The 10,653-nt window shown below is 39.4% G+C and overlaps 1 protein-coding gene across 8 annotated transcripts in view; it reads left to right on the plus strand.

The window, feature by feature from the left end:
- TENM3 (teneurin transmembrane protein 3) overlaps positions 1 to 10,653 on the plus strand; it is a 608,889-nt gene that overhangs the window by 472,297 nt on the left and 125,939 nt on the right. For all 8 annotated transcript variants that reach the window (XM_057537184.1, XM_057537189.1, XM_057537185.1 and 5 more), the window contains one exon: positions 5,542 to 5,664. In XM_057537184.1, coding sequence (XP_057393167.1) covers positions 5,542 to 5,664 — 123 coding nt within the window. The remainder of the gene's footprint in view (positions 1 to 5,541; positions 5,665 to 10,653) is intronic.

Consider the following 10,653-nt stretch of genomic DNA (forward strand, 5'->3'; position numbering starts at 1 on the left):
CCCCTCTTGCTTGGATTTCCTTCCCACTTAGGTCACCACAGAGCACTGAGTAGAGTTCCCTGTGCTATACAGTGGGTTCTCATTAGTTGTCTATTTTATACACAGTAGTGTGTATATATCACTCCCAATCTCCCAATCCATCCCACCCACCCCCCTTGGTATCCATATGTTTGTTCTCTACGTCTGTGTCTCTATTTCTGCTTTGCAAATAAGTTCATCTATACCATTTTTCTAGATTCCACATATATGCAGTAATATACAATATTTGTTTTTCTCTTTCAGACTTACTTCACTCTGTATGACAGTCTCTAGGTCTGTCCATGTCTCTACAAATGACCCAATTTCGTTCCTTTTTATGGCTGAGCAATATTCCATTGTATATATGCACCACATCTTCTTTATCCATTCCTCTGTTGATGGACATTTAGGTTGCTTCCATGACGTGGCTATTGTAAATAGTGCTGCAGTGAACATTGGGGTGCATGTGTCTTTTTGAGTTATGTTCTTCTCTGGGTATATGCCCAGTAGTGGGATTGCTGGGTCATATGGTAGTTTTATTGTTAGTTTTTAAGGAACTGTCATACTGTTCTATATAGTGGCTGTATCAATTTACATTCCCACCAACAGTGAAAGAGGATTCCCTTTTCTCCACACCCTCTCCAGCATTTATTGTTTGTAGATTTTTTGATGATGGCCATTCTGACAGTTGTGAGGTGATACCTCATTGTAGTTTTGTATACATATCTCTATTGGATATACAGGCAGACTTTTGTAGACACACTGGGGAGTTAACCACCATTCATAAGATTTTTTTAATATGGAAAAAATGTATTCCAATTCCCAACAAGCAACTTACAAATGATCTTGCAAAAATACAACCATTTATAGTTGGTAAACATCTTGTATTTAGAGGCCAATTTTATCACGTGGACAACTTTTGATCATGTTTGCTACTGTCAAAAGAGAGATAAATTAGCAATTTGTGTTAAATTTTTTAAAATTTCTTTGATGTGAATGCTCAGTTTTGATTCAGGTAAGTAGGAAAACAGCACAGTGCAGAAAAAGGAATCCTGAAATAGGGTCAGGAGATGTAGTATCCTGAGTCCTCTTTATGCACTAACTTTTTAAAAGACACTGAGTACGTCACTGATCCCCTCGCTGCCTGTGTTTTGTCCTCATACAACAAGGATAATGATCCTGTCACATTCTACGTTATTAAAAGATGATAGATATCAAGGCATTTGAAAATGTGAAAAACACGTGGAACTGCTTAAATCTACATGAGTACTAATTTCTGTAGCTTTAAAATACACACCTATACAGCTTACTTTAAGACTCTTGGAGTTAACCAGAACAGCCTGTTATTAATTGAATCATCATCATCGTATTACTGTAAAAGTTTTCTTTTAAGACAATTTGCTACGTGGAAAAGTATTCGTGTAGAAGGGTGGTGCCTGGAATACACAAGGGTTACTGATTAATATCCTTCCCGCCCTCAACTCCAGGTACTGTCTCCCTCTGCCTTCGGTTCCCTACATGTGGCAGAGAAGCATATCTCTAGCCTTTGACCCTCACAGAAGTTACATTCGTCTCCCTCCTGGGTGGGTTTCACACTCCCCTGCCCTCTGGTAGGATAGAGAGGTGTACCGTGGTGTGTATTCCCTTTATTACCAGAAGGTCGGGGTTTAAGGTCACGGTCCACTGCTTACTGGCTTGGAACCTTAAACTCTCAAAAAGTCTCAGTTTTTGCAGATTTAAAATGAAAAAAAAAAAGTAACTATTCAACGGAGTCTTTGTGAAGCTTAAGTGAGATACCGGGTGAAACAGAATCACAACACTTGACACGTAGGTTGTGTTCCGTGGATGTTTTGTTTTTTAAAAACATTGCATCGCAGTGGTGTAACACGAAGGACCCTGTCCGTGGCTGAGGGGATGCCTGGTGCGGCCGCCGGCCTGAGCCTCCCGACCTAAGGCACCGCCCAGCGGGGTCCAGGGCTCAGCAGAGCACAGAGCCCCCGCCTCTCCTTGGCCCTCTTCCCACACCCTCCACCAGGTCCTGCGCAAACCAAGGATCCATCGTGCCGTCATGGAGAGTGGCAGCAGTGCCTTCTCATGGGTCCAAGTCTGCTTTCCAGCCCGGGCATTAAAGAACTGGGAGCATCCTTGTTTATTTACAGATGTATTTTACTTCTCTAATTCTCCCTTTATTTGTCTGCCAAGAGAGCTCATGTAGTTTTATGATACCAGGGTTCAGGAATTTCTGTAGCACTCTGAGTTTGCTGCCTCCTTCTCTCTCTCTCTCTTTCTGTCCCTGTCTCTCTCTGTCTCTGTCTCTCATTAACTTTGGAGTCAATCTCACCCTGTATTTACATAAAAAATCTTAAGTTACACATAACAAGTGTCAAGAGCTTCACTCAACACCAAACACCAACGTTTTCAAAGTACATAACATCCTAAGACCAAACAACTGTTTGGTCTCTTTTCAAAACAGTGTTTAACAAGATATAATATTATTTGGTATGGTTCTCATTATACAACATCTTAAGTAGAACCAAAATCCCATTTTATTGAGATTTTCTGTAATAAAAAATACATAATAAAGCTGTTGCCCATCTGACAAAAAGTAAAATAGGTCTCTAGACACAAACATGACATTACTTTTTAACATTTGACACCTGTGCCTGACCCCATGGACTGTCTCTCCTCTTCACAGTCTATTAAAACCAATAATATGAGCAAATCTATCATTCAGGAAGACTTTCTGTGCTACATAAAAGCTCACAATGATGATACGTTATTTTGTGTAGAAACTTTGACCCTTTTGGAATATTTATCATTGCTATGTCAGAGTATGCCCATCAAAACTTTTACTGTATGCAGACCTAGCACCCATTATTTTACTCAAAAGTTGCTGAATTATCTGAAAACTGTGTGAAGTGATAAATTTTTAGAAAGCTTCTGACATTTTGCCACTCAAACACTACGTAATTTAATGCAAAATGACATAAGTTATAGCTCTTTATAAGTTGACAATTTGTATATTGGAGAATTCTATAACCTATATCTTAATCCTTGAAAAAATCAGTCTTTAAAGGGAATTGCTGGAAAACTAATTTAAGCAGGGAGTTATAAGTATATACGTTTGCTACAAATTGTGCAGGGTGGATATAGCTATGTTCCTATCTATGTTTAGTATGCTTCTTACTATAGGATGATTTTATATCAGGTATTGTTAACAAAAGAATGTGACACTGGTAATAGAATGTCCCCAAGCTGTTGACTCTTTTTAAAAAGTCAATCAATTATATATAGTGCTAGTGGACTTTCACAAAACTACTTTTCATAGAGCATAACACTGACTAGTCATTAATTCATTATTAATAATATAACATTCCATTTTCAGGCATTTATGTATTTGTTTTATATTTATTAACTTTTCCTTAAATTACTATACTTTTATCCACAACAGTATTGTATGACATTTTAAAACCTTAGAAAATACAGTCTGTTTCTTTGACAGATACTTATCGAGATCTACTCGGTAGCAGATACTGTATAAGGCAAATGAGATACACAGACAATAGTGGGAGAGATGCTTCACCCAGTCAGGGAGTGCTTTCCCAAGAAGTTGATACCGACCATCTGAGGGAAGAAGAGGTATTTTGCAGTGGGTGGAGAGCATTGCAGACAGAGGGGACTATTTATTGAGAGGTTCTATGGTCTGGTCAGGTGACTGCAGATGGTTCAGTAACCTGGAGTAGAGAGCAAATAAATAAAAGACCTGTATACTACGGACTGTCCTGCTAGGTGCCTTAATGTATACTGTCCAGAAAGTTTACATCAATTAAGTAAGATAGGTTTATCCAGCCTCGTTTTGTAAGTAAACCTAATGTTTAACACTATTACATCATTTGGGACTTCCCTGGTGGCGCAGTGGTTAAGAATCCACCTGCCAATGCAGGGGACACGGGTTCGATCTCTGGTCCGGGAAGATCCCACATGCCGTGGAACAGCTAAGCCCGTGCACCACAACCACTGAGCCTGTGCTCTAGAGCCTGCGGCCACAACTACTGAGCCCATGTGCTGCAACTACTGAAGCCCGCGCACCTAGAGCCTGTGCTCCGCAACAAGAGAAGCCACCGCAATGAGAAGCCCGCGCACCGCAACGAAGAGTAGCCCCCGCTCGCCGCAACTAGAGAAAGCCTGTGCACAGCAACGAAGACCCCACGCGGCCAAGGAAGAAAAAAAAAGTGCTCAAAGAAGACAAAAGCCAATCCAGAATTCTACACTAGTGAAAACATCTGTGAAGAATGAAAGTGAAATAAAGATATTTTCAGATAAAAGAAAAAACTAAAAAAAATTATTAAAAAAAATACATCTTTTGTCCAAGGTTAAATCCTAAATTGAGGTTGAACCCAAATCTAACTATATCTAAAGCCTGTCCTCTTTACACTGTACTAACTTAGTTGTGTTACTATATATTGGATATTGAATAAGGGCTTTTTACAGTGATTGTTACCATACTGTCTCTAACAATACTTTTTAAACACTTATGTCTTTCTCCACCTCTCTGGTAAGTTCCAACATGTATAATGAATATATACTGTCAAATAATGTTGAAAAATTCTCCTTCATGACATAGTAATATGACAGTCACTGGGTTTCCCCATGGATACTTAGCCTTCCTTAGGGATTAATTCCTAAACTATATGCTATAGAGCACAAATGAATGTTACGTGTTAATGGTTAATATGCAGTGATTATTATTCTAAATATTTTTAATAAATAATAATATATAAAATGATAAATTATATTACATTTCTCTTTATAATTATATGGTCTAGTTACCTATTTTCTAAGTATTTTACATCAAGAAAATTAGTAAACACATTTACAAAACTTGTATCAGTTTATAAGATTATCAAACCCACATCAGAAACTCTGTATGAAATCACCTGATACATATGCATGTTGCTTGATCTGTGCTCTTGCTGAATTGTAAGTCATAAATTCGAAGATTATTTATCTTAAATTTAGAACATTCAAATATTATTATATTTTGTGCATCTGAATCCATTCTGAACATTTCATGCACCAAATTCGTCTGTGAGACCAGTTGTTACCTTAATCCAAGAGAATAGCATCATGTCTCTTGAGAACCTATGGATATTGCAACAAAGTGTTGTACATGTGCAAGTGGCCTGTGGTCATGTAAGTTTGGCAAGTACTGCTAGAGAGCATACTGCCGCTTCCTTAAATGATGGTGAAGAGTCGAACTGGAACAAAGCGGAACAAATAATGATTCACTCCTAAGAATTTCCCGGTACCAATTAACTGAGTAATATCAAATCTTTATTAAAGTGCTGCCATGTTGCACTGAGGAACTGTTTGTTTTCTAATTTTTATTATGCAATCATCTTTGGTATTTCAGAACATGGAAATTTTAACTTTACATGTGACTCTTGTTATAAACATATATACCATTTGATATTGTAGCTAAAAGCAGCAGACCTTTAAACAACTTGTATTTTTTATCCCCAGCAATGCATCTCTTTGGCCTCAACTGGCAGTTACAGCAGACTGAAAATGACACATTTGAGAATGGAAAAGTGAATTCTGATACCATGCCAACGAACACTGTATCGTTACCTTCTGGTGACAATGGTAAGAGAAAGAATTATGTGTCCTGTGTTTTTCTTTTAACATCTCTTTTCCATAAATTTATTTTTACCCATGTAACATTCAGCTTTATATGGGAGAAGGAAAAGGTTTCGGAATTACAAATACTATCTTTTAATGAGTGACTTTTATTCATTTACTTGAAGGATTGAAATTTCACATTTTTTTTATAGGAATAATACAGTGTTCTGCCTTCTGAGTCGATGGCTAAGCTTTTCTGCCTTTCCTTCCTGCGAGTGTGCATTTTGTTTTATTTTTAGTCTGCAAATAGATTATAATTCAGTGTATCATCTCATATTACCTTGGGTATATTGAGCTTTCTTTGTTCAGCTGGTATGTGGAGTTGGAATACTATCTTCATTTTGTTTTAAAAGCTTTTACATACGAAACACATGAAAGGATTCTCATTTATTGGCCTTTCCTCTGCTTGCCCTTTCTTTAAACCTTCAAAAGTTTACACTTTGAACTAACAGACTTTCAAATCAATTGGCTCTGAGTTTAAAAATGGAATTTAAGCAGTTAGAGAATGCTGTATTTCATTTTTTCAATATAAACACCCAGAAAAATATGTACATATGTAAGTATATTTATATTATATATCTGTCTATTATTTTTATATATGTGTGTGTGCTTGTATGTATGTCTTGGCATTTGGCATCCTCTGACTTTTTGCAAAATGTCATAATACTTTATGTCTCAAAGCAACCAGATCCAGACACCTTTTTCTGTCACGTGAGAAATATATCCTTTGCCTTTAAACATTTCCCTGGCTCTTCTTCCTCTTTATTTCTTCTTATCTAGTATATTTTTGTTCTGCTTTGGCATCTATTATGTTCATCCTCATGTGGCTAGTTGCTTTGCAAGAGTAGAAAGAAGCTATTATATATTTAGATATACTATAATATATTTATTTGTATTTATATATATGCTGCTATTTTACATGTACCCATTGGCTGTGACTAATGCTTTTACCATTTTTTTTGTTCTTTGCTTTCCCAGCTTCTGTTTTATTTTAACAATAATACTTTATGACACTCCTCTTCCTTCTTGGGGAGGCTGAGAGATTTTATAAGACATTAGATTTTCATAGAAATAATAAATACCACTGCCCCACCCCTGTATGGAGTCTTTTGATACAAAGTGCTATATGTTCCAAAAAAACTATAATCTGGCGGCTGATGACAGTGACGCACAGTGGATTAACGAGGAGTGAAGAAAAGCTTACCTAATTAAAACTGTTGGTGGGAAATTTCAATTAAGTGAAATATAATTACTTTAAACAACTGTTTGATTTTTCCTGCACTGATAACACACACACGAACAGACCCGTAACTACACAGAAATGGCGAGTATTTTTGATTTATATAGGTTGCAGTTTAGACTGTCTTTTAAAGCGGATCGTTCCCGTGAAAGTGGTCAGATGGTACCTCTTAACCACACATGTAGGGAACTCTTTCACGGACTAAAGAGAAAAATGCTTATTGTAGACGTTTCGTTTATTTTACAGCATCCTAGCCTTTTATTACGATCAGAATGAAAATAGAGTGTGGCCAGTTAGTGTCACAGCCCTTGAAATGTGTGATCTTGAGAAAGCTGTGGCTTGAGACCCTCCCACAGCCTCGGTGCTGGTTCTTGGGATTATCTCTTCTATTTTATTGAATTTCCCATTTATCACAAATGCTAGCTGAAACTCACTCAGATAATTTTGCAATTTACAAAGGATTGTGGGCCACAGTTTCAAAAACACGGCTCTGAAAGTCCGCTTCCCTAAGAGGGACTGAACTCCCCATGTGATCACAGAACGCACGGGGTGCAGTTGGCAGGTGCCAGTAGAGCAACTGTGTACAGTAAGTCCCCTACATACGAACGAGTTCCGTTCCAAGAGCGCGTTCGTAAGTCCAATTTGTTCGTAAGTCTAACAAAGTTAGCCTAGGTACCCAACTTACACAGTCGGCTATATAGTACCGTACTGTAATAGGTTTATAATACTTTTCACACAAATAATACATAAAAAAACAAAACGCAAAAAATAAAGGAAACATTTTTAATCTTACAGTACAGTACCTTGGAAAGTACAGTAGTCCAGTACAACAGCTGGCATCCAGGGGCTGGCATCGAGTGAACAGGCAAGGAGAGTCACTGCCTGGAGGAGGGAGAGGAGGTGGGAGACGGTAGAGCTGAGGGATCGTCAGCCATAGGGGACGGAGGGCGAGCTGCAATTCCACTCACGCCTGACCTTGATGGCACAGGTGCTGGTTCCTCGCTGGAACCAGATGCACATCCGCCTCTTTGAAAGTTCACAACATGAAGGTTCGTATGTCGGGGACGTACTGTATGCGTGTAAGTGAAGGACCATCTTCCTAGCCTCCCACATAAGGAGGAGATGACAGATGCCTCAGAATGAGTTAGATATACTGGAGAAGAACGGATCCTGCAGCCTGCCAACCGGACGGGGGGATTCGTAGGAATTTCTCTTTATGGAAAGAAGGCTATCTCGGGGCTCAGACTTTGTCCAAAGTGTGACCTAAATAATAGTCTCACTTGTTGTCTTTATTATTTTTCCAGTAGCCCGAAAAACCCTAAATTGGTAAGGAATTCTTATTTTCGTTTTTCCAGGTAAAGGTTCTGGGTATGTATCTCTTACATACTTACAGACCTGGAGTGCAGGGGGCAGGAGGGGACTGTATTTGCAGGAAGGGAGGTACCTTAAAAACACTGCTTTTAAGCATTGCTGATGAACCGGCAGAGACCATGCACCATCATCTACTACTTCAGTTTTATAAACTGTGCAGAGAACCAGATCACATCATCTCTAGAAACTCTAGGAGATTATAACCCTTAAGAAATTCTTGCAATTCTGAACGAAGCTCACTGGGAGAATTAACCGTGCTAAGCATGATGGGGAAATTACTTCGTGGCTTCTAAATGCAATTCTCTTCTTTATGCAGTCCTGTTTTATTCTTATTTTATAAATACAATTCTAAGGAACAGTCATGGTGCTAACAATCATGGTGCTAAACTCCTTGCTCGCTTTTAAGTGAATGCTGAACCAAAGCTTCTAAATGGTATTTAGTATTTAAAAGAAGAATTTCTATTAAACGCCATGATTCTTTCCTGATTATTCCTGAGACCTTCTTTGACTACAGATTTTAGAGATGAGATGTCAAGTGTGAGGTCTCAGGCAAAACTGACGGAAGTGGGCAACGTGAATAAAGAGGCAAGGATGGAGCTTTTAGTTCAAACACCAGTCTCTTTCCAGAAACTAAGATTATTCCGCTGGATGGAGGAATTCGCTTAGCCTAACGTGCTGGAGAGCGTCGGGCAGCCCTGTATTCAAATCCCTCCTCTTTCATCTGTTTACTCTGTAACCTTGAGCAAGTTACTCAACCTCTTTGAGCCTCAATTTCCTCCACGTAAAGAGGGAGTAATGCCTGTCTCTTGGCTGATCAGCTTCAACAGTCTGGCAGCCCTTCCGTGTTTCCCTTGCAAGCTCTCTCCCCACGCGTCTCAACGGTTATTTCCAACTCTCCTACTATCCTCAAAGCTTCAATCCCTCAGCTCGCAGCAGATGACCTTGTGTTCTATTCAGCAAAAAAAACAGAAACCTTAATTTCCTGTAAACAGAGCTCCATTCCTATGTGTATCTAGATCTGTCTTTCCATCCTTTTCTTACCAGTCTTTCCAAGAGTGCTCTTGATCCCATTCTGTACTTCAGAATTTCCTCTCTCAACTGACTGGCACTTTCCAATCAACATTTGAACATTCCCAAGTCTCTCAAGTCTTAAAAATAGAAATCCTTGAGTCTGCCTCCTACTCCTGCCCTACCCCATCTTTCTCTCCTCCCCGTGTAGCCAGCCTTCTGGAACACGGTGTGTATATCCACCGTGAAGTCCTGTCTTCACCTTCCACTTACTCCTGTGACAGTGTGGCTTCTTCAGGCTCCTTCCTCATGACTGTCCTCTGCCACCATCACTCACAGACATGGATGTCTTCCCGACTTATTGGTGGTCCTGCCAATAGCATCAGTTGATACTCTACGCTCTTTATCACATTTGAGCTCTTGGTAGCATTTAATAGGTAACCTATCACTCCTGATTGAAATATCCTTTTCCTTAGCTTCTGTGATACCATTTCCACTTTCTTCCTGATTTTTTGGCAGTGACTTCTCAGTTCGTTTAGTTGACTCATCTTCCTCTACCCGATCCCCAGACATTGCCGTCACTCAGAATATAATCTCTCTGGGTCCTCATATCCATTCTCCTGACTTCATTTACGTTCCATGTGCTATGTGTTATGTTACATTCTTTGTGCTCCCAAATCAATAAGTGCAGCCTGGATCTCTCTGTCTTGGAGCTCCAGACATCAACTATGAAGAATCTATCCAAGTATCTTTAGAACATCCCCACTTGGGTGTCTTCCAGGCATCTCAAATTCCGTGTGTCTAAAACTGAACCCAACAACTGATTTGGTTATCTGTTACTGCCTAACAAGCCACATCAAAGTCCAGTGGCTTAAAAGAACAGTTTGTTACCATCTCTCATGGTCCTGTGGATTAACTGGGCAATTTTTGGTCTTTTGCTTGGGTCGCTCATGAAATTGCTTTCAGATGTTGCTTGGTCTGTTTGAAAGCTCCACTAAACTGAAACTCAAGGTAGCCCACTCACAGGGCTAGCAGTTGATGCTGTCTGTCGACTGGAACGTCTAAACATGGCCTTCCACTTGGCTTGGGCTTCTCAAAGCACAAGTTCTGAAGAGGAGTGTCCCCAGAGGGAGCATTCCAAGAGACCCAGACAGAAGTTACAAGGCTTCTTATGACCTAGAAGAACATTGGACATTCCGGGATGTCACTTCCATCATATCTGGTTGGTCAAGAAAGTCAGTAAGATCAGCCCAGATTCATGAGATGGAGAATTAAACCCCACTCTTGACTGGGGAAATGGTGGGAACACATTGCATAAGTACATGTGGGATGGG

This window comes from Balaenoptera acutorostrata, chromosome 21 (assembly GCF_949987535.1).
Source record: "Balaenoptera acutorostrata chromosome 21, mBalAcu1.1, whole genome shotgun sequence".
Lineage (NCBI taxonomy): Eukaryota > Metazoa > Chordata > Mammalia > Artiodactyla > Balaenopteridae > Balaenoptera > Balaenoptera acutorostrata.